At 36.0% G+C, this 19887-nt stretch overlaps 2 protein-coding genes across 2 annotated transcripts; both read left to right on the forward strand.

Annotated features, from left to right (window-relative positions):
* Positions 1-1690: 1690 nt before the first annotated feature.
* Positions 1691-17427, forward strand: LOC105839459 (eIF-2-alpha kinase activator GCN1). Its single transcript, XM_012685781.2, has 13 exons — positions 1691-1785; positions 1870-1972; positions 3339-3534; positions 3636-3978; positions 4066-7879; positions 8477-9962; positions 10051-10687; positions 12125-12469; positions 12604-12797; positions 13133-13344; positions 13436-13689; positions 14155-14376; positions 14898-17427. The coding sequence occupies exons 1-13, from the start codon at positions 1771-1773 to the stop codon at positions 15024-15026; spliced, it is 7950 nt and encodes a 2649-aa protein (XP_012541235.1). The 5' UTR covers positions 1691-1770; the 3' UTR covers positions 15027-17427.
* Positions 17428-18864: 1437 nt separating this feature from the next.
* Positions 18865-19887, forward strand: LOC118644453 (histone-lysine N-methyltransferase, H3 lysine-79 specific-like). Its single transcript, XM_036283046.1, has one exon. The coding sequence runs from the start codon at positions 18865-18867 to the stop codon at positions 19885-19887; it is 1023 nt and encodes a 340-aa protein (XP_036138939.1).

The raw sequence follows: 19887 nt of genomic DNA on the forward strand, positions 1-19887 counted from the left end.
CGGGGCTCGGGACATATGACGCGAACAAACCCCATAGGACCGGTTTCACCGATTACTTTGACCAACCGATTATTCCATTGGAATTGACCAATCATATTTGTCATTAAGCAAAATTAACAAATGCGATTGGTCAATTCCAATGGAATAACCGACCGGTTAAGGTAACCGGAGTTGATGAAATCGGCCCTAAAACCAGCCCATATATTAGCGAATTGCTCAACTGTTGTGTTTCAACTGTTGTTGAAATTGCGCTGGGATTCGATTCTTGAATTCATTCCCAAGAGAAACGTATTCGCAAATTCTATTGTTACAGAAAAGTTGGAAATTTATTGACTATCGTAAGGGCTCCCGCACAAACTTTTGCATAAGGCCGGATCTACAATAGGTGTAGTAAGCCTTATGCCATAAGAAATTGACCAATTATAATCGAATATGAGAAGAATAATCCAATATAATTGATTAATTTCTTATGGCTTAAGGCTTACTGCACCTATTGTAGATCCGGCCTAACGCATAGTGCATGATGCATAAGAGAATCAATCAATCAGAGTCGACTATTTCCCCTCCCCAGGATAGAAATAAAGACCTCTGATTGGTTAATTTTCTTATGCCGGAGCCATAACGCGAGTTCTAAGGGCTCTCACACACGAAATGACATAAGCTATATAAACATAGCACAAGACCGTTGAACCAATCAGTTCTCAGCATAAAGTCGCCATATTGATATACATAAGATGCTTGTTGGCTTAGAGCTCTTATGCTATATGGGGTGCTTTCCATTTAATGACACAAGTCGACACAAGTGTCGTTCTATCTTTGTTACTCATTGAACATAAAAAAAGATAGAACGATGTTTGTGTCGACTTGTGTTACTAAATGGAAAGCACCCATGCTTATGCAGCTTATGTCATTTTGTGTGTGATAGCCCTAATGGTATATCCACACAAACTTGCATAAGCGCATAAGCATATACATAAGAAAATTAATTGGTCTACAAGCACTTACATAAGAAAATAGACCAATCGAGTTTCTTATGCATATGCTTCTGCGCTTATGCAAATTTGTGTGAATATACCATAATTAGCTTTCTGTTTGTTTTTTTCTACCAAGGTGTGAATTCTTCTTTAGGGCCGATTTCACCAACTCCGGTTACTTTAACCGGCCGGTTATTCCATTGGAATTGACCAATCGTATTTGTCGTTAAGCAAAATTAACAAATGCGATTGGTCAATTTCAATGGAATAACTGATCGGTTAAGGTAACCGGAGTTGGTGAAATAGAATTACTGCGAACATGACTATTAATGAAAAAACATTCGATCAAATGTAAACAAATTAACCAAGATTTTATCTTAGATTAAATCAATTTTACAATTTTATTTATTAATAGATTATTAATAAACAAAATGCCACTAATCTTTTGCGATTACAGTTTTACATTTATATTTACAACTGTATTTATTGAAATAATATTTTTAATGTAATTATCTAACGTAATCCGCGCGATTACAAATTATATATTTATGTAATTATATATAATGTGTGAGCCTATTAAATAAAACGAAAACAAAATAGAAAGAGATTGTTTTGCTATTCAAATATATAGCGTTCTGTTATTTGTAAATACATGTATGAACACTTCTATCATCAAATCTTATGAAAGGGAGGGGTGGTAAGATCGTGCCGTTTCCGAGTCTCTAATCACACACTCGCGTAAATTACGTGCTTGTGAAGAGCGGCGCTTTTCGATCACTCCGGCTTTTGAAGAAATATGGCGGATGTTGAGGTGAGCGAGTCACGTGGAATACGAGAAATTTCTTGCATTACTCCGTCACCGCTGCGTTATTGTAATCAGTGCGTTTTGTTGCAGCTAGCAAAAGCCTTGAAGGATTTACCAAATCGAGTTCAGACCGCCAGCAAGAAGGAGCGGCGTGAGATTCTGCAAAATGTCGTCAGCGTATTGTCAAATCCCGGTAAGTGTCGTGAGCGAGGACACGTATTATTTTTTGATGAGAGATAAGTGATACTTTATGTTCGACAGCATTACGAGGACAAGAGAGTTGATCCGTTTTTAGATATTATCATGCTTTGTCGGTCCGTGATTTGCGCATAGTTTTGACAAAATTGTGAACTTGTTTGGAACAACCCAGAGTAGTTTATTTACAATACTGTCTTGTAATAATTTTATTAAATATTTCTTTTTTTATCTTGATTTTAATCTATCATTAATTACAATTTAACTGAAGGATTATCATTATGCATATAAATTATATGGTACAATGGTAATTATTCAGTTTAGGTACAATAATAAAAGTTCGTCAACGTTGATAGTTTTTTTAAGTATTTCTGTTTAATATTATCAAACAGACATTTTTGGAAAATTACGTAAAACATGTGATAAATGTAAAGAAAATATATTTAATATATTTTAAATAATTTGTTATAACTAATGTTTTTTAGATGATTATGTGATATAATTTTAAAATATTTTTATTGAGCTATTTTTATTTTAAAATAATGTTAAAAAAAGATATCTTATGTACTTTTATAAAAATTACTTAAAACATTTCACATATTAAAAATATATAATAAGGATACTTGAATTAAGTAGTTTCATAACTACTTTTTATCTGATACTTAAAGATAAATTAATATATTTGTACACATAAATATTAGATTATTATAGTAAATATTGGTTTATGCTATGACCATATATTTATGCATACATATTTTTTTAATTATGTAATTTAATGTTTAATTTAATTTGATAGTACTAATAAAAAAATGGTAGCTTAAAACAAAAATTTCTTAATAATATATTTATTTCTTTCTATTATAATTTTCTTGTAACTTTAAAATAAAATTTTTATCTTATTTTTAATGCATAAGGTTTAAATAAAACTTTATTTTTCTTGAAACAGAATATAGAATATTTTATAAAAGAAATTCTTATTTTAGAAATTGATTTAATATGTATGTGTATTCTAGCTCAATTCTATAAAATTTTATATTCTATCAAGGCTACAAGTTTAAATGAAAATTATTAAACTTATGAAATTAACTGTACTTGAAAACATTAAATAAGTATATGCAAATATATTTTTTGTTTTTGATATTGAATTCTGAAGTTATTCTGAGATTATCTTTTAAAAAATAATGAGAAAATATTCTATATATATGTGTACATATACATATAATTTGGTTGATTTTAAGCAAAAAATTGTTATACACACTAAAAAATATTTTTTATTAATGCAAGTGAATTCTATTAATTAGGCTATATTGATGTTGCAAATTATAAATTATTCTTACATAAGCTTTGTGAATTATTTATTACAGGCATTAATGATAAAATTGTTAATGGAATCTGTAAGGTGGTATCACTTACCTTACATAGATACAAAGATAGTGCTTCTCAGTCCTACGTGAGAAACCTAATTGTGGAACTAATTAAGCAACAACCAGAAGCTACTATCAAACATATGACAACTGTAATTTCGGAGCAAGCTACTTGGCATAAGAATGTGGTTGCAACGTAAGTAAAGTTTACGAGCATTAATTATTTTTCTATAGTTGTTATCTGTATTCTTGCATATATATTAATAATTTTCTAACAATGTGTGTGTTTCTTTATAGCTTGAATACAGCTCTAACTGCATACACCGCATTGAACTGGTCAACTTTACTTATTTGCCATGGATATAACGAACGTCGTGTAACCCAAATGGATGAATATTTAGCAAAACTTATTGAGGCACAGGCAAATTTATCCGCAGCAGCTTTAGCGTCTGCAGACAAAAGACATGCCAACAAGGTGTACATGTTACTCATGCATGAATGGGTAGCTATGACAGACATAGAGATTTACGCTGGATATTTAACAAAATTGGAGCTTGGTAACGGTGTAATTATTTTAGCCAGTTTACTTACAAGATATTTAGTTGCCACAAAAAGAAATGATTTGGTGGAGCAGTTAAAGGTAAGCAAGATAAGAAAAATACGCATATAATTACATCCAATTTCTAAATATGTATTTTAAACATTGTGTATTTTTCACAAATTTTAGACAAACATGATAGATTCTTTTATAAAAGTGACGATTAGTTGTAAGAAGAAACCAGATTTGTATGTAGTTGATGCAGCTGTGCCACTTCTTCGGAGATTGACTCACGAAGAATTCAAAAGTCAGTTACTTCCTGCTTTACAAAAGGCTATGCTACGAAACCCAGAGATTATAATTGAATCAGTTGGACATATTTTAAATGGACTGAGTCTCGATTTGAGCCAATACAGCCAGGAGATAAGTAAAGGATTATTTGCCAATCTACATTCTAAGGAGGATTTGGTTCGGGATGAGGCAGTTGAGGCATGTCGTAAACTTGCTCTACAATGTTCCGATACGACGGCTTTGGAAACGCTCCTGTCATCCGTCTTCGCAGTGTTTCATGGATCTGAGGGCAAACTCACGGTCGCGATCCACAAGATTTCTGTACTGCAGGGTGCTGGCAATTTGAGCTACAATGTAGCTTCGGGCAGCAGCGTGCAGAAATTAGCAGAGACGGCCTGCGAGCATTTTGTTAAGGTGCTCGAAACCGAGGTTCATGAGAAGACGTTGATACATGCACTTGAGATGATGGCTTTGTGGTCTAAGAAATTTTCGTCTAATGTACCGAAAATTGTCGTGGACGCCTTTAAGAAGGGTATGGCGGCGAAAACCTCTACCGCCGCGGTGCGTACTGCCTACATTAAATTGTTTTTCTCGGCTCCCGCTGCTTCGTACTCGGGAGTAATAGCGCCGATTCTTGCGCAAGCGATAACCAGAGCTATGCAACAATGCGCACAACCGACGGCGGTAACCGAAGGCCTGGTCGCTTCGTATTTGCTACTTAAATTTGTGCTGGCTGATCAAGTGGAGAATGACAAGCAAAGCGTGCTGTGGAACGCGATAGACGAGCAGATATTCTTTTCCGAGAAATTTTTGTCGACATGTAACGACGATATTTTATATCATCTTATGTTACTCTGCGAACGTCTTATCACCGAATTCTCCGATAAACTGAACGAGAAAGCTTTAACTGGGATTCATCGAGCGATCGTGTCCTGCGCCACTGCCCCAAATTCCACAACGAGACAACGATGCTTTCCCTTAGTTAAGAAAATTGTGACTGGTTTAAGTACATACGCGCCAGCGCAAGCATTGCTAACAGAATTCAATAAATTTTTAGAAAATGTTAAGATAAAATCAGAATCGGACAAAGAAAATAAAGAGGAAACCTCAATGGGAGAAATTACTGGCAGGTGTCTCGCTGATGGATTGTTTGCTATATGTTCAGGTTCCTTTTTGTTCGAAACTCACATCTATCAAATGGCCAGAGACGCTATGCTTCCATCTCATCACCCGGCATTACTTAAAGCTGTACCAAACTTATGGTTCAAAATTGCGAAAAACTATAATCTCGTACCAAAAGATTTTTTACGTACTTACAGCAACGAAGTAAGAAAGATGCTGATTCAGAATTATAAACCTGTACCAAACTACGAAAACGCTCTTATAAGAATTATATCGCTTGCACCAGACGCTTTTTTACCCGCGTTAGTGTCAAATGTCACGAGTAAGCTTGACGATCCAGAAATCTTACGAGTTACCAAGGATGAATATTTCACGTATCTTACGCCTGAAGGAGAGCTCTACGATAAGAGCGTACTGCCCGTTAACGACGAGAACGATATTCTTGGTTCTATGAATATGAAGAGGGAAAGTAAAGTTTATTCATTCAAGGAGCAGCAAGAAGAGCTTCAACTACGGCGTGAATTGTATGAAAAGCGAAAGAGGGAGGGCAAGATAAAGGAACCGAAGCTAACGCCTAAACAGGAGGAAACTATAAAGGCACAAATCGCGAAAGAGAATGCTATTCGCAAGAGATTAACAGAGTTGAAAGCCAAAATAGATAACACTGTGTCCTTAGTGGCATGTTCGATACGCGGCAATCGGCAGGAGTTGTCCTTGTACTTGAAAGACCTTTTACCACCCATCTTGAAGACTCTGAGCTCTCCACTGGCAGCACCCGAAATATCGGAGCTCTACGTATCTCTTCGCCAGACAGTAACGTTAGATAATAGTGCGATTCTAGGTGATCTTATTGCTCACGTTACATTACGACTGTTGCAACCGCAGTGCGATTTGGATCAAGCCTGGGAAGAGGAAAGTCTGGATGTGGCGGTTAAAAGAACATTGAATCTTATACATGCAGTAACGCTCAAGAAGAAGGAATTATTCATGGCGCCCGCATTCTGTTACGTTTTTCCTTTTATAAGGAAGACTCTGACGTCGTATAAGGACGATGGGATGATCGTACAGGGACTGCAATTGATTCAGGAACATGCGAAGCAGAGAGGCAGCACCACCGATTTAAAAGACCTCAGGCATCCCAGACTTCTGCCGCGCAAGCAAATGTTTGACTTGCTCATCGAGCTTATGGAAATCACCACAGGCCGAGTGCAATCTCACGCGGTGGCGACCTTACTGGACGTCGCACAATCTGGCAGTGGTCAACCAGGTGCGGCAATCGCCACTAGCGAGGATATAGACTCGTTGATTGGCGCGTTACAGAACTCATTGGCGACCGTGAGAGACGCGGCTCTTAGAGGATTGACAGTGATACGGCAGGCGTTTCCATCCCAAAAGGAGGATCAAGATCAGCTTAATAGACTCACGAGAAGAATATGGATCGCACGATTTGACGTGAATGACGAAAACAAGATCCTCGCTAACGAATTGTGGAACGCTGCTGACTTTAGTGCGCAACCGGAGATTTTATGCGAGGAATTGATCCAAGATATCGCTCATCCGGTTGAACCAGTACAACAAGCAGCCGCGCACGCGCTAGCCCAGAGCCTAGCCAATGTGCCGCATCTAACGCCGACCGTGCTGGACAACCTGTTGCAACTGTATCAGGAAAAATTGGCCATGATTCCACCAAAACTAAATGATTTTGGCCGTGTCATTGAGCAGCCGATCGACATGTGGGGTCCACGGCGTGGGGTGGCTCTCGCCCTCGCTCAAATAGCGCCACTTCTCAATGCTGACACGGTACATCGACTTATCCAGTTCTTTGTTGTGACTGGTCTCGGCGACCGTAATCAATCCGTGCGCACCGAGATGCTCACGGCCGCTGTCGCGGCGGTTGATCTTCACGGTAGCGCTAACATCACGTCACTGTTACCCGTGTTCGAGGACTTCATGGATAAGGCGCCGAAGATTGGCAGTTTCGATTCGATCAAGCAGTCGGTGGTGATCCTTATGGGATCTCTGGCAAGGCATTTGGACAAAAATGATCCACGAATTAAGCCTATTGTAATGCGCCTGATCGCAGCACTTTCTACGCCGTCACAGCAGGTACAGGAAGCCGTGGCCAATTGTTTGCCGCATCTGACGGATTCGATCAAGGAAGATGCCCCGAAAATTGTCGACAATTTAATGGACCAGTTGCTCAAATCTGACAAATACGGAGAGCGCAAGGGCGCGGCGTATGGTCTGGCGGGACTCATTAAGGGCATGGGAATCCTTGCATTGAAGCAGTTGGACATTATGAGCAAGCTGACCACCGCTATCCAGGACAAGAAGAACTACAGGCACCGCGAAGGCGCGTTGTTTGCCTTCGAGATGTTATGCACGATGCTTGGCAGACTGTTCGAGCCTTACATCGTTCACGTGCTACCGCATTTGCTGTTGTGTTTCGGCGATTCAAGTCAATACGTGAGAACCGCCACCGACGACACTGCCAGAGTAGTTATGAGTAAACTCTCCGCCCACGGCGTTAAACTTGTTTTGCCAAGTCTGCTAGCGGCTCTAGAAGAAGACTCGTGGAGAACAAAAACAGGTAATTGACAGCATGTTGCACATTATCCATCTCATCTTAAGAAATAAATGAAAGATATTCTCTTTTATGAATTTTAATCTCACACGTAGACTCCATTAGATTCTATTAGCTTTATTATTTTTACGTTTTTGTTGTATGAAATTTCAGTGGCTGTACAAGCTTCTGTCTTCTAGAGAAAAGTAATCTTGTATATTTGTTTTGACTTTCTCTTGATTTTATCATAGTTACAATTTTTATAGAAAGATACTAAATTCTTTATTTCTCCCAGTTTCTGTATTAGAGAATTAAATTTTATTTTTAAATTATTATTATTTAGAAATTTTTTATTATCCAAAGATACAAACTTACACGATTTGTTTATTTTTTATCGTTTTTATCGTTTATTTCATGTTATGTGTGCGGAATGGTAATTCCAAGACTCGAATTCGGTTCTTTTATTTTACAATCAAATGTTCTAACATTGAGCTATTGCATCATTAATAATGATTATTTGCTCGAATCTTAAGTAAAATTATGCTTTGGAAAATAACATTATTTATTTTGAAAATAAAGGAGACATTTAAATTGAAACTTAAAAAATTTGTATCTTATTTTCAGGATCTGTCGAGTTACTTGGCGCTATGGCATACTGTGCACCGAAACAGTTAAGCAGTTGTCTACCGAGTATCGTGCCCAAACTTATAGAAGTGCTCAGTGATTCCCACACGAAGGTGCAAGAAGCCGGCGCGGAGGCACTTAAAGTCATCGGAAGCGTCATCCGTAATCCGGAAATTCAAGCCATCGTACCTGTGTTGCTGAAAGCGCTACAAGATCCCTCGCACAAAACTGCTACTTGTCTGCAAACCTTGCTGGATACACAATTTGTACACTTTATCGATGCTCCCTCCCTAGCTTTGATTATGCCTGTCGTTCAGCGTGCATTCCTCGATCGTTCGACGGAGACAAGAAAAATGGCTGCGCAGATTATCGGCAATATGTACTCCTTAACGGACCAAAAGGACTTGACCCCGTATTTACCGACTATTATCCCGGGTCTGAAGACAAGTCTGCTTGATCCAGTGCCTGAGGTACGCAGCGTATCAGCGAGAGCCCTAGGCGCTATGGTACGGGGAATGGGCGAGTCCAGCTTTGAGGATCTGCTGCCTTGGCTAATGCAAACGCTGACCTCCGAGACCAGCAGTGTCGACAGATCCGGCGCTGCCCAAGGTCTCTCAGAGGTTGTGCGCGGATTAGGCGTTGAGAAGCTTCACAAGCTCATGCCGGAGATTATCAGCACCGCGGAAAGAACCGACATTGCTCCCCATGTGAAGGACGGATACATTATGATGTTCATATACATGCCGAGCGCGTTTACCACGGAATTCACACCATATATAGGACAAATTATCAATCCTATTCTGAAGGCGTTAGCCGACGAGAACGAATATGTGCGAGAGACCGCATTGCGGGCGGGACAACGTATCGTCACTCTTTACGCCGACTCGGCAATAATGCTGCTGTTACCAGAATTAGAAAAGGGCCTCTTTGACGACAATTGGCGTATCCGATACTCGTCCGTACAATTGTTGGGCGATCTGCTTTACAGGATCTCTGGTGTATCGGGTAAAATGTCGACCGAGACTGCGAGCGAGGATGATAATTTTGGCACGGAACAATCGCATTACGCCATCATAAACGCTTTGGGTGCGGAAAGACGGAATCGCGTATTAGCCGGTCTATATATGGGTCGGTCAGATGTGGCTCTTATGGTACGCCAGGCAGCTCTTCATGTGTGGAAAGTAGTGGTAACAAATACACCAAGAACGCTGCGAGAAATATTACCAACGCTGTTTACTCTTCTGTTGGGATGTTTGGCGAGTACGAGTTACGACAAGAGACAAGTGGCCGCCCGGACCTTGGGTGATCTCGTTCGGAAATTGGGAGAACGAGTATTGCCGGAAATCATACCGATTTTGGAAAAGGGTTTGCAGAGCGACCAAGCTGATCAGCGTCAAGGAGTGTGCATAGGTCTTTCGGAAATTATGGCGAGTACCAACAAAGATATGGTACTAACTTTTGTTATCAGCCTGGTACCAACTGTGAGGTAAGTACCGTTCCAACAACCGTACAACATGAAAACGTTAACAATTAAAATGCACGATCAGAATGTATTTAAAGTTATCTTATTTCAGAAAAGCGCTATGTGATCCATTGCCGGAAGTCCGACAGGCTGCGGCCAAAACTTTCGATGGCTTGCATTCCACAGTGGGCGTTCGCGCCCTCGACGATATATTGCCGGCAATGTTGACGCAACTCAATTCACCCGATCCAGCGGAAGCGGAGAACACTTTGGATGGCTTACGTCAAGTGATGGCGATCAAATCACGCGTCGTACTACCGTATCTAGTCCCGCAGTTAGCCTCGCCTCCAGTTAACACGAAAGCACTGTCGATACTAGCCAGCGTGGCAGGTGAAGCATTGACAAGGTTTCTCCATAGAATCTTACCAGCATTGCTCACTGCTCTTTCCAGTGCGCAAGGAACGCCAAATGAACTACAGGAATTAGAATATTGTCAGGCTGTTGTTCTTTCCGTCACCGACGAAGTAGGCGTCAGAACCGTAATGGATCAGTTAATGGAGGCTACAAGAGCGGAAGATCTCTCGAAACGACGAAGCGCTGCTACATTGCTTTGTGCGTTTTGTCGCGATACTCGTGCTGATTACAGCCAATATGTCCCGCAATTGCTCAGGGGTTTAATTCATTTGTTTACCGACGAGGACAGAGATGTGTTGCAGATGAGTTGGGAGGCACTTACAGCTGTAACTAAGGTAAGTGAATGGAAATGGTGTACAGTAATTCAGACGTCATAGTTAACCCTGGAGTACTACTCACATTTTTCTTATATTAACATTATTCAGGATGAAAAAATTCATCCATATATTAAAAATTTTTTTCTACTTTTTAAGTTTTAAAATATCAAAATAACTGAACTAACACTATTTTAATGTGTTAAACAAAATCTTATTAAATGTTTAAATTTTAAACTATTACAATTTTAATAATAAGAATTGTATTAAGCTTGAATTAATATTTGGATGAAAATTCACTCATAGTAACAATATTTACACAAAGTAATCCAATAAAGAATATTTCGTACCATAACTTTTTATTTCTATAAAAACGACTACAACTTGTCGCGCTATGATAATAATAAATTTATTTTTTAATTATTATTAAAATATGAAACACAATACTTTTTTAAAAAAATTATCTTATTAATTATTGAATTATTGTAAAAAAATGTATTAGATATTTTTTATCAAGTCTCTCTCATGAATAATTACAAAAATCTTGTGAATTTTTAAGTGTTAATATTATATAAGGTACGTAAGCTGTGTGAATAACAAGGTTTACACACATACTTAATATATTATATTTTTTTAAACTTTGTTGAATAGAATTTTTAGAGTTAAAAAATGTTTGTTTAACAGGATATAAGATATACCATTTTTCTTTTCGATATTTAATATTTCTATATTTTTAGTTATAAGTTTTTTACAATTTAAAAAAAAACTTTGTAGCATTAGTATTAAAATTTGACGATCAAATTAATTTCAAATATTATTTCTAACTTCAGTTTGCGTTTTAAGTTCGATAAATCGGCATCGTTCTATAAAAACTTTAGAGCTGAAAAATTAATTTAATTAACTTGGAAATATAATTAAATAAGATTTTCTTAACTCTAATCCTATACCTGGGATGGAACAAATCCCACTAGTTTTTGGCTTTAGTTTTAGACTTAGTTTTTTGCTTAGCTTCATGAGTTTTTTCACTATTTTAAAATTTAAAATGCTTTAAAATAACTTTTGGACATTATTTTTAGAAGTTTGAAGAATGTTATAAAATTTTTTTGAGTCAAAATGTTTGGTGATATACGAGTAATAATCATAAAAAAGCTGGGTGTATTACACACCTTGTGTAGAATACCGAATTATTTGATAGTGTGTAGGATTAGAGTTAACAAAATACTTCTTTTTTCTTATGTTGTTTACCTATCGATTTAATATTAAATTATAATATTGTTTATTTAATAAAGTTTAAAAACTATTAAAACTATTTAAAAGCTAAAAAATTTATTGAAACTCCCTTTTTATTCAAGCCATATAACCTTATAAAAAATATGTAAGAGAAAATAATTTACTATATTCATCCATTCTTAACATATCAACATTTTTCATTGTTTTTAAATATTGTAATTCTTGCAGACTTTGTCATCTGAGCAACAGATAGCGCATGTACAAGACATTAGGCAAGCCGTTCGATTTGCGGTTTCTGATTTGAAGGGCCAGGAATTGTTACCCGGATTATGTCTTCCCAAAGGAATCACGCCAATCCTACCAATCTTCAGAGAGGCCATACTGAATGGTTTGCCGGAAGCGAAGGAACACGCGGCTCAAGGATTAGGAGAAGTTATAAAATTGTCTAGTGCGGCTGCGTTACAACCTAGTGTCGTGCACATTACTGGTCCGCTCATTCGAATTCTTGGTGATCGTTTTAATTGGAGCGTTAAGGCTGCTGTACTCGAGACGCTTGCTATACTACTTGGAAAGGTTTGTATGAAATTGAAAATTATTTTTGTCAGGACGAAAACTTCATATTACTATTATGCTATTACTTATTGCTTATTACTATTATATTATAATATTCTATTATTAACCATTTTATTACGACTTTGTTTATATAGGTCGGTGTTATGTTGAAACAATTCCTGCCACAATTGCAAACCACGTTTCTGAGGGCTTTGAATGATAGCAACCGGCAGGTCAGATTGAAAGCAGCTTATGCTCTTAGCAATCTGATTGTCATTCATACACGTGTTGATCCCTTATTCACTGAACTTCATACTGGTATCAAAACAGGAGATGATCCAGCGATAAGGTTAATCCTATATTACTAGCCTTGTTTTTCTTCGGTCCATTATACAATGTCCTCACATTTTTGTAAATAACATTATTTTATAAATAAATGACATTTTATTTATAAATAACATAAAGTATTAGATATTTTATACTTTTAAAGTCTAGAATTGTTTGAATAATATATTGACGAATAGAAATGTTAAATTTTTAATTAAAAATATTAACAAGGTATATATTAACAATATTATTAAAAATATAAATAGGAGGGAACGTAATACTATTTTTTTCTAAAATTATTTTTAATATAAATATAATTATCTATTATTTTTAATATTAATATTAATATTGGAATAGAGAAACGATGTTGCAAGCTCTCAGAGGTGTACTGACCCCTGCTGGCGATAAAATGACCGATCCGATGAAGAAACAAGTATTTGCAACGCTCAGTAGCATGCTCAGTCATCCAGAGGACGTAACGAGAAATGCTGTTGCTGGTTGTTTTGGCGCTCTTTTGCGATGGTTAACTCCAGAGCAATTAGCAGCTGCATTTAACGATCATCTTTTGTGTAAGTTTAAAAAAAATACGGTTGCATACTTAATTGGTTTACAAAAGTTATTAGTTGATTAATTGATGAAAAATTATTGATATTTAATTAGGTAACGATGTTAATGCTGATTGGGTGCTGAGACATGGACGTTCAGCTGCGCTTTTTGTAGCACTAAAGGAATCACCTACCACGGTGTACAATCCTAAAGAGAAAGATCGCGTTTGTACAGTGATACTCTCTTATTTAGCTGCAGACAGAGTGCAGATTGTCATGAACGGCGTACGGGCATGCGGATACCTATTTCAGTATCTGATGAACGAATCACAACCAATACCACAGCAAATTTTGTCGCCTTTCGTAAGAGTAAGTCTGAAAAGAATGATTGCTTCACTTTTTATTCTCTTTATTCGAAACTTGATGAACATTAATTTGAATAATAATGATAAAAAGACAGATAAAAAGGCAATATAAAATATTTAAGTTTTATCCAAGCAAACAGGATTCGCTAAATTCAGAAACAACTTTTAAAATTAAATAAAATATACATTACTTGTATTTATTTAAATGTTAATATTATTCAACATTTGAATATAAATATTTAATATTTACACTTAATATTTAATATTAATATATTTGAATATAATTATTAATAATTTATGTAAGCACTTTTATGTATACATATGTACATAAAATTATTAGAATAGAAGTAGACCTTGCTTGCATATTTACAGATATAGATCCGAAAATGAATAGATTGCTCTAATAAGGATTAAGTTAAGCAAAGCATGTTATATTATATCAACTCTTAATATCTGCTGAAATTTTTAGTCGATGAATAATAATAGCAACGATGTGAAGCAATTACTCGCCCGAGTTTGTATTCATCTCGCGCGTAATATACCTCCTGAAAATATGTCGCCCGAACTGCTCAAGGCACTTTTGCCAATGTTGGTGAATGGTACGAAAGAGAAGAATGGATATGTCAAAGCAAATAGTGAGCTCGCACTTATCGCAGTACTTCGACTAAGACAGGGTGAAGAAGAACATCAGGTTAGTGATTATTTTTTTTATCTGGTCACTTTTTACTTAATTTATTTGAGATAATTAGAGATGCGCGAATACGAATCAAATCAAATCAAATAAGATCGATTCGATTTGGACTTTGATTTCTATGATTGAATCTAAAAAATTTAAATACAAATTGCATATATTGACGGTATTATAATAATTAAATCGTATTTAAAATGTCTATATTATACTGTTGCGTCCGTTATTTGCTGACACTCGCGCAATACTCTTTACTCTCACGGCACTCCGAAACTCGCGAAGAAATAAGCGCGATACTTTTTTATAATAATCTTTTTCTTTCATACAAATATTGTTTTACAATATTATAATTTGATTCAATTTGTTTTGAAAATTTTGTTGATTTAGTTCGATTCAAATTTGAAAAAAGAACTAAAATTCTATTTAATTCGATAAAAACACTTTGATTTGCACATCTTTAGTGATTGTCTCTCTTCTATGTATTCTCTTTTTTATAATATTAATAGCCTTATTCTCTTGTTTAGCGTTGCATGGCTTTCTTGGATGCTGGCGCAAAGGAGTCTTTATCCGACGTAGTCAGCAAAGTGTTACGTAAAGTTCTCTCTCAACCAGAGGGCAAAATAGAAGAATTAGATGATACGTTACTCACGTGAGAGATATTGTACTTTCCGGGGCTTATTACGCACTATACCCGTACCAATAATCGTATTACCCGTCATTACTCGCCCGATTCCTATAAAGAAGAGATTTATCGTTCATGTATCAGCTGCATTATGAACACACTAGCTCGTGCAGCATTGTATTTCGATAAACAATTAAAGAGCGTGAAATGGAACTGTCGCTCGATAGCATTCAAGTTACTTAAACTCAGATGTCCTGGATATATCAAGCGATTCAAATCAGAATTGTACATACTTTTACGAGAGAGGTTTTCTATGATTCATATGACGACTGCTTGACATCTAATGATCCAAATATCGTTAACAATACGTGCGTTTTCCCACTTAAGAGATCAAAGATGACAATTGGAATTATCTATGTTTATTATCGAAATTTTCTCTGCGTTGGAGATGTAAGATTTATTATTTAAACCATTGTTTTATTCACAGTCATATTTATATTAAACAGTAACATTACAAACTCTTTATAGACTCGATATGGTTGTATTAAACAAACGCTATATCAAAAATTGATTTTGTTTGCCATAAGAAAAAATATTTGATAGATTCATATAACTCGATTCGAGATATCATAAAGCTAGTTCAATGATTTGCTTACGTAATTAAAACTACGAAGCTGTACAGGAAATGTTTGCTTATTTCTGTTAGATTTATTTATTTTGTTTAGACTTTCTATATTTTTTTTATTAAACGTATACTAATTTCATTTATGTGTTGTCATAAGTGATACTGTTTTAAGACTGATTTTTCAATCATCGATTATCTTTTAGAGTTTAAAAGAAAAAGATGGAACAAAAATATAATTTGAAGGTTAAAGTTAATCGATGATTGAAAAATTTGCCTTTAGATGTACAGAGTATTTGAAGGTTCTTTTAACAGTTGATATTCAGGAAGAACAGAGAGTGTTAGATTAATACCAGATAATCGAACGAGTAGGGAAAATGCGTAACCTCTTTAATTACAGATGTTAATGTTATCTTAAAAATTAATTGTTATAGCATAGATTATTTTTAACATCTCTCTCGCACATTTCTTTTATATAATTTTTATGTATTTTTTCCATTTATAATAAAAATGCGATAAAGTGTAACTTGGAAGGCGGCAATAACGAAGAAATATAGTCTCTTTAAAATTATTATATATAGAGAAAGAAATATAATTAAAAGAATAATTGAAATGAAACATTCATTAACAGTGATTGAAATTTAATATGTATCATCTCTACACTTTAGCGATGTTGTTATTCATGCAAATATGAAAGAATTACATCTAATAAAAACATTTCTTCGGTAAAAATATCTAGAGTAACAGCTCATTAAATCTCGATATCGAGCCTATCGTTTTGACAATTTATACCTTTCTATATCTTGTGATTCGAATCAATTTGATTGATTGTAAATGGATTTTCCTGAAAAAAAAAAAAAAACGACTATTCTAGAAGAACTCTGGCACGTGCAACGATAGAAAGTGCAAGTAATATGTGAAGTAACACAACGTATTGAGAAAATCTATGGAATATTATAAAAGATATAGTTGTTGGCAATTCCAGAATAATGGACAGAGCGTCTAGATCTACACGACTGGAATGTTCAGCCACAATTTAGGGATCTATAATCGTAGAGGTTGTTAATAGCTTGAGCTACCAAAATGCCGTGATACTCCTGGCTCGATCATCAAAGTGTCCTCGAAATAGGCTCCGTAAACACATCGCTCTGCATTTATCAATTTTCATACAATCCCATTTTGCATGCAGATATGCTGCCGTCGCGCATTGTCTCGCATTTAAATAAAACATGTGCTGAACAATCGCAGAATTTTGTACTTTTATATGATTTCTAATGATGTCGCTTGATATTTACTTACGTGATGCAATATTAACAATCAACAATTGTTCTCTCACTGGATAAAGCTGAAGTTTATAGATACTTCGTCTCGATGCTACAACACTCTACGTTCGACGAATATAGATTGTAGATAAAAACGTGAATAAAATGGATCGGAGGCATCGATATGACGGACCAGAAGTAGCATTTCGCTTCGTACTTTCGAGAAACACTCCACTCGTGACCTAGTTGTGCGTTTCGCTTTAATTGTTCACGTGGTCCGAGATTTCCGTAAACACACGACGGATCAGCTCGATTTCCTTCCCATTAAGGACAAGTTGCGCTAGTACTGATCAACGTTAATTACAGTTAATTGAACCTGTTTCTGTTTATGAATCTCTCGGGAAAAACAATCTTGACAGATTTTTAGGTGAATTTGATGTTTTTCTTAAACGTGAATTGTTCGAGATAGTTATCTTGCCGTGACTTTCTAAATTTTTGTTATAATTGTGCAGTTAGATATCGCAACAGATTAAAATTCTATTAAAATATTGTTTCTGTTATTTATGTATCCCTTTCAATTACGTATCCCTGACAGATTTGCAGAAAATCCTTAGTATTTAATACCCAGTTTTCCATAAGTCGATTTTCAACATTTTTAAAGAAAAACTCAATTTTAGATTGTATCGATCTATATTCAATAATTCGTGTATATTTAATCTAGTATTAATAATGTGTCATTTAATCTAGTATTATAGGCTCTTTCTCTCTCTCTCTCTCTCTAAGAAAAGAAAAATGATATAAAAAGAAAAAATTATAAATGATAGATGAGAGAGGTTATAATATAATAATGCGACTTTAATGATCTGCTATTGATTATACGTTGATGAGTTAAAAAAAAGAATTTTGATATTTTAATACAAACAGATCTATTATATGTCTTTTATTTCTTTTTTATTGCATTTAAAAAATAATTATTTTAAAAATAATTTTATACGCATTATAGTTGTGTGCCACAAATGTAGTATGTGATATTTTAAAAATAGAATGCGCTCCGAATGTTCAATTTTTATTTCTATCTTCTTAAAAAAATATATATTTATTAGATGAAATATCCATTAAACAAATTAATCCTATCAAAATAATGTATTTCTGTAGATTTCTTGAATTACATTATTATAACGTTGAAGTTGCAGCTTATGTTGACTTTCTTCGAGATAAAAATTATTATATATGTTAATTTACTTTCTATCAAACACTTTATTTCGAAATTTTGCATCTAGAATATCTAAATATAGATACTAAAATCTATCAAAATGACGAGTTTAATAATTTTATAATAGTTATCATACAATTTATTTACATAAATGTGTATAACAATATAAAATTCTTTTATACAAGGTAAGTTATAACTTAAAAATTTAACCCTGCGTTCTCTACATATAAATATTTGTTTTATTTAGACTTTTTATTTATGCGTTATTCTTTTTGCTAACGATTGTACTTTATCAACTTTCGAAATTGCAGTTTTATATTATTTTATGCTCAGTTTATTAACTTAGAAATTAATAAACTTCTTAGAAGTTAATCATCTTAGAAACTAGTTTATTAATTAGATGGCGAGTTAGTAAACTAAGTAAGTAAACTAATAAGGAATTACGAAATTTCGATGATACTACAAAAAAATTTATTTTAAGCCAAACGACCTATTTTTTTATAGATTTTTTAAGTGCTGAAAACGATGCCGTCAATCTCACTAGTACGTCAGGTTTTCAAAATATATTTTGAGGTTTAATATATGTGAAAAAGCTTTTTTGTTATGTTCCAGATTTTTTTGCAAATAATACTATGCAGTTACCAAATTATAATAATTTTCGGTTTTTTAATTACAGAAATATATCTGAATATATTATATAGGAGTTTTAAGGGAAGTCGGAGAGAGACTGAGAGGATTGGAAGAGAGGTTAGAGGCGCTAGAAGGAGAAGGCATGAGAAGGGAAGAAGAGGTAGCAGGTGAGAGGGAAGAGCTGAGGAGTATGAGGGAAGAGAGAGGAAGAGGCAGCAGAGAAGAGGAAGCGCAGAGGGACGACGACGAGGAGGGAGAGATGGAGAAGAGGAGGATCGGACGGGACGACGGGAGAGAAGGAAGAAGTGGGAAAAGGGAACAGGTGGTTGGAGAGAAGAGGGAGGAGAGGATGGGGGAAGGCGAGAACAAGAGGAGAAGAGAACGGAGGGAAGAGGAGAAGAAGGGGCGGAAGGACGGAGTCGAGGAGAGCTGGTGGCAGGAGACGAGAGGAGAGGAGGAGAAGGAGAGGAGAGGGGGCGAGGAGAGAGACGAGGATGAAGGAAGAGGACAAGAGAGGAGCAGAACGAAGGAGGGACAGACAGGAGGAACTGGCAAGGAGGAGAGGAAGGGAGCAGAGAGAGAGGAGAAGGAAGATGGGGAGAGAGATGGGAAGGGGATAGAGGCATGGAAAAGGGTGGAAAGGGAAATGGAGAGGAGGATGAGGGAGAGGGCGGAGAGAGAAGGGTGGGAAAGAGTAAGGGAGGCGGAAAGGGAGAGAAGAGTAAGGGAGGTGAGAAGAAGAAACATAGTGTGGAGGGGTGTGGAGGGGGAGGGGGCGATAGAAAGAAAGGCGATAATAGAGGGGATTATGAAGAGAGAAGCGGGAAGGAAAGTAGATTTAGGGGTAGTATCAGAAAGAGTGGGGGAAAGGGGGACGATAGTGGTGATAACGGAGGTGGTGAGAGAGGAGGATAGAGACTGGTTGTTAGAGAGGAGGGCGGAGATAAGGAGTCGCTGGGATGTAAGGTTAGACGAGGATTTATCGATGGAGGAGAGGAAAATCAGATGGAGGATGTTAGAAAGGGCAAAAGAGGAGAGAAATAAGGGAAAGAAAGTATATGTGGGGAATAGAAGCATGTGGGTGGACGGGAGAGAATGGGTGTGGAATAAGAGGAAAGAAGAGTGGGAAATAGGCGAGGGGGAAGGAAAGGAGGAAGGGAATTAA

The sequence above is a fragment of the Monomorium pharaonis genome, chromosome 2 (assembly GCF_013373865.1).
Source record: "Monomorium pharaonis isolate MP-MQ-018 chromosome 2, ASM1337386v2, whole genome shotgun sequence".
In the NCBI taxonomy this organism is placed as follows: domain Eukaryota; kingdom Metazoa; phylum Arthropoda; class Insecta; order Hymenoptera; family Formicidae; genus Monomorium; species Monomorium pharaonis.

Excerpts from the sequence above, each read along its gene's own strand:
- LOC118644453 (XM_036283046.1), top strand. The coding sequence starts at position 18,865 with ATGAGAAGGGAAGAAGAGGTAGCAGGTGAGAGGGAAGAGCTGAGGAGT.
- LOC105839459 (XM_012685781.2), top strand. Across the intron at positions 12,798-13,132 it reads GGAGATGATCCAGCGATAAG|AGAAACGATGTTGCAAGCTC; the intron begins GTTAATCCTATA and ends ATATTGGAATAG. Across the intron at positions 13,345-13,435 it reads ATTTAACGATCATCTTTTGT|GTAACGATGTTAATGCTGAT; the intron begins GTAAGTTTAAAA and ends ATATTTAATTAG.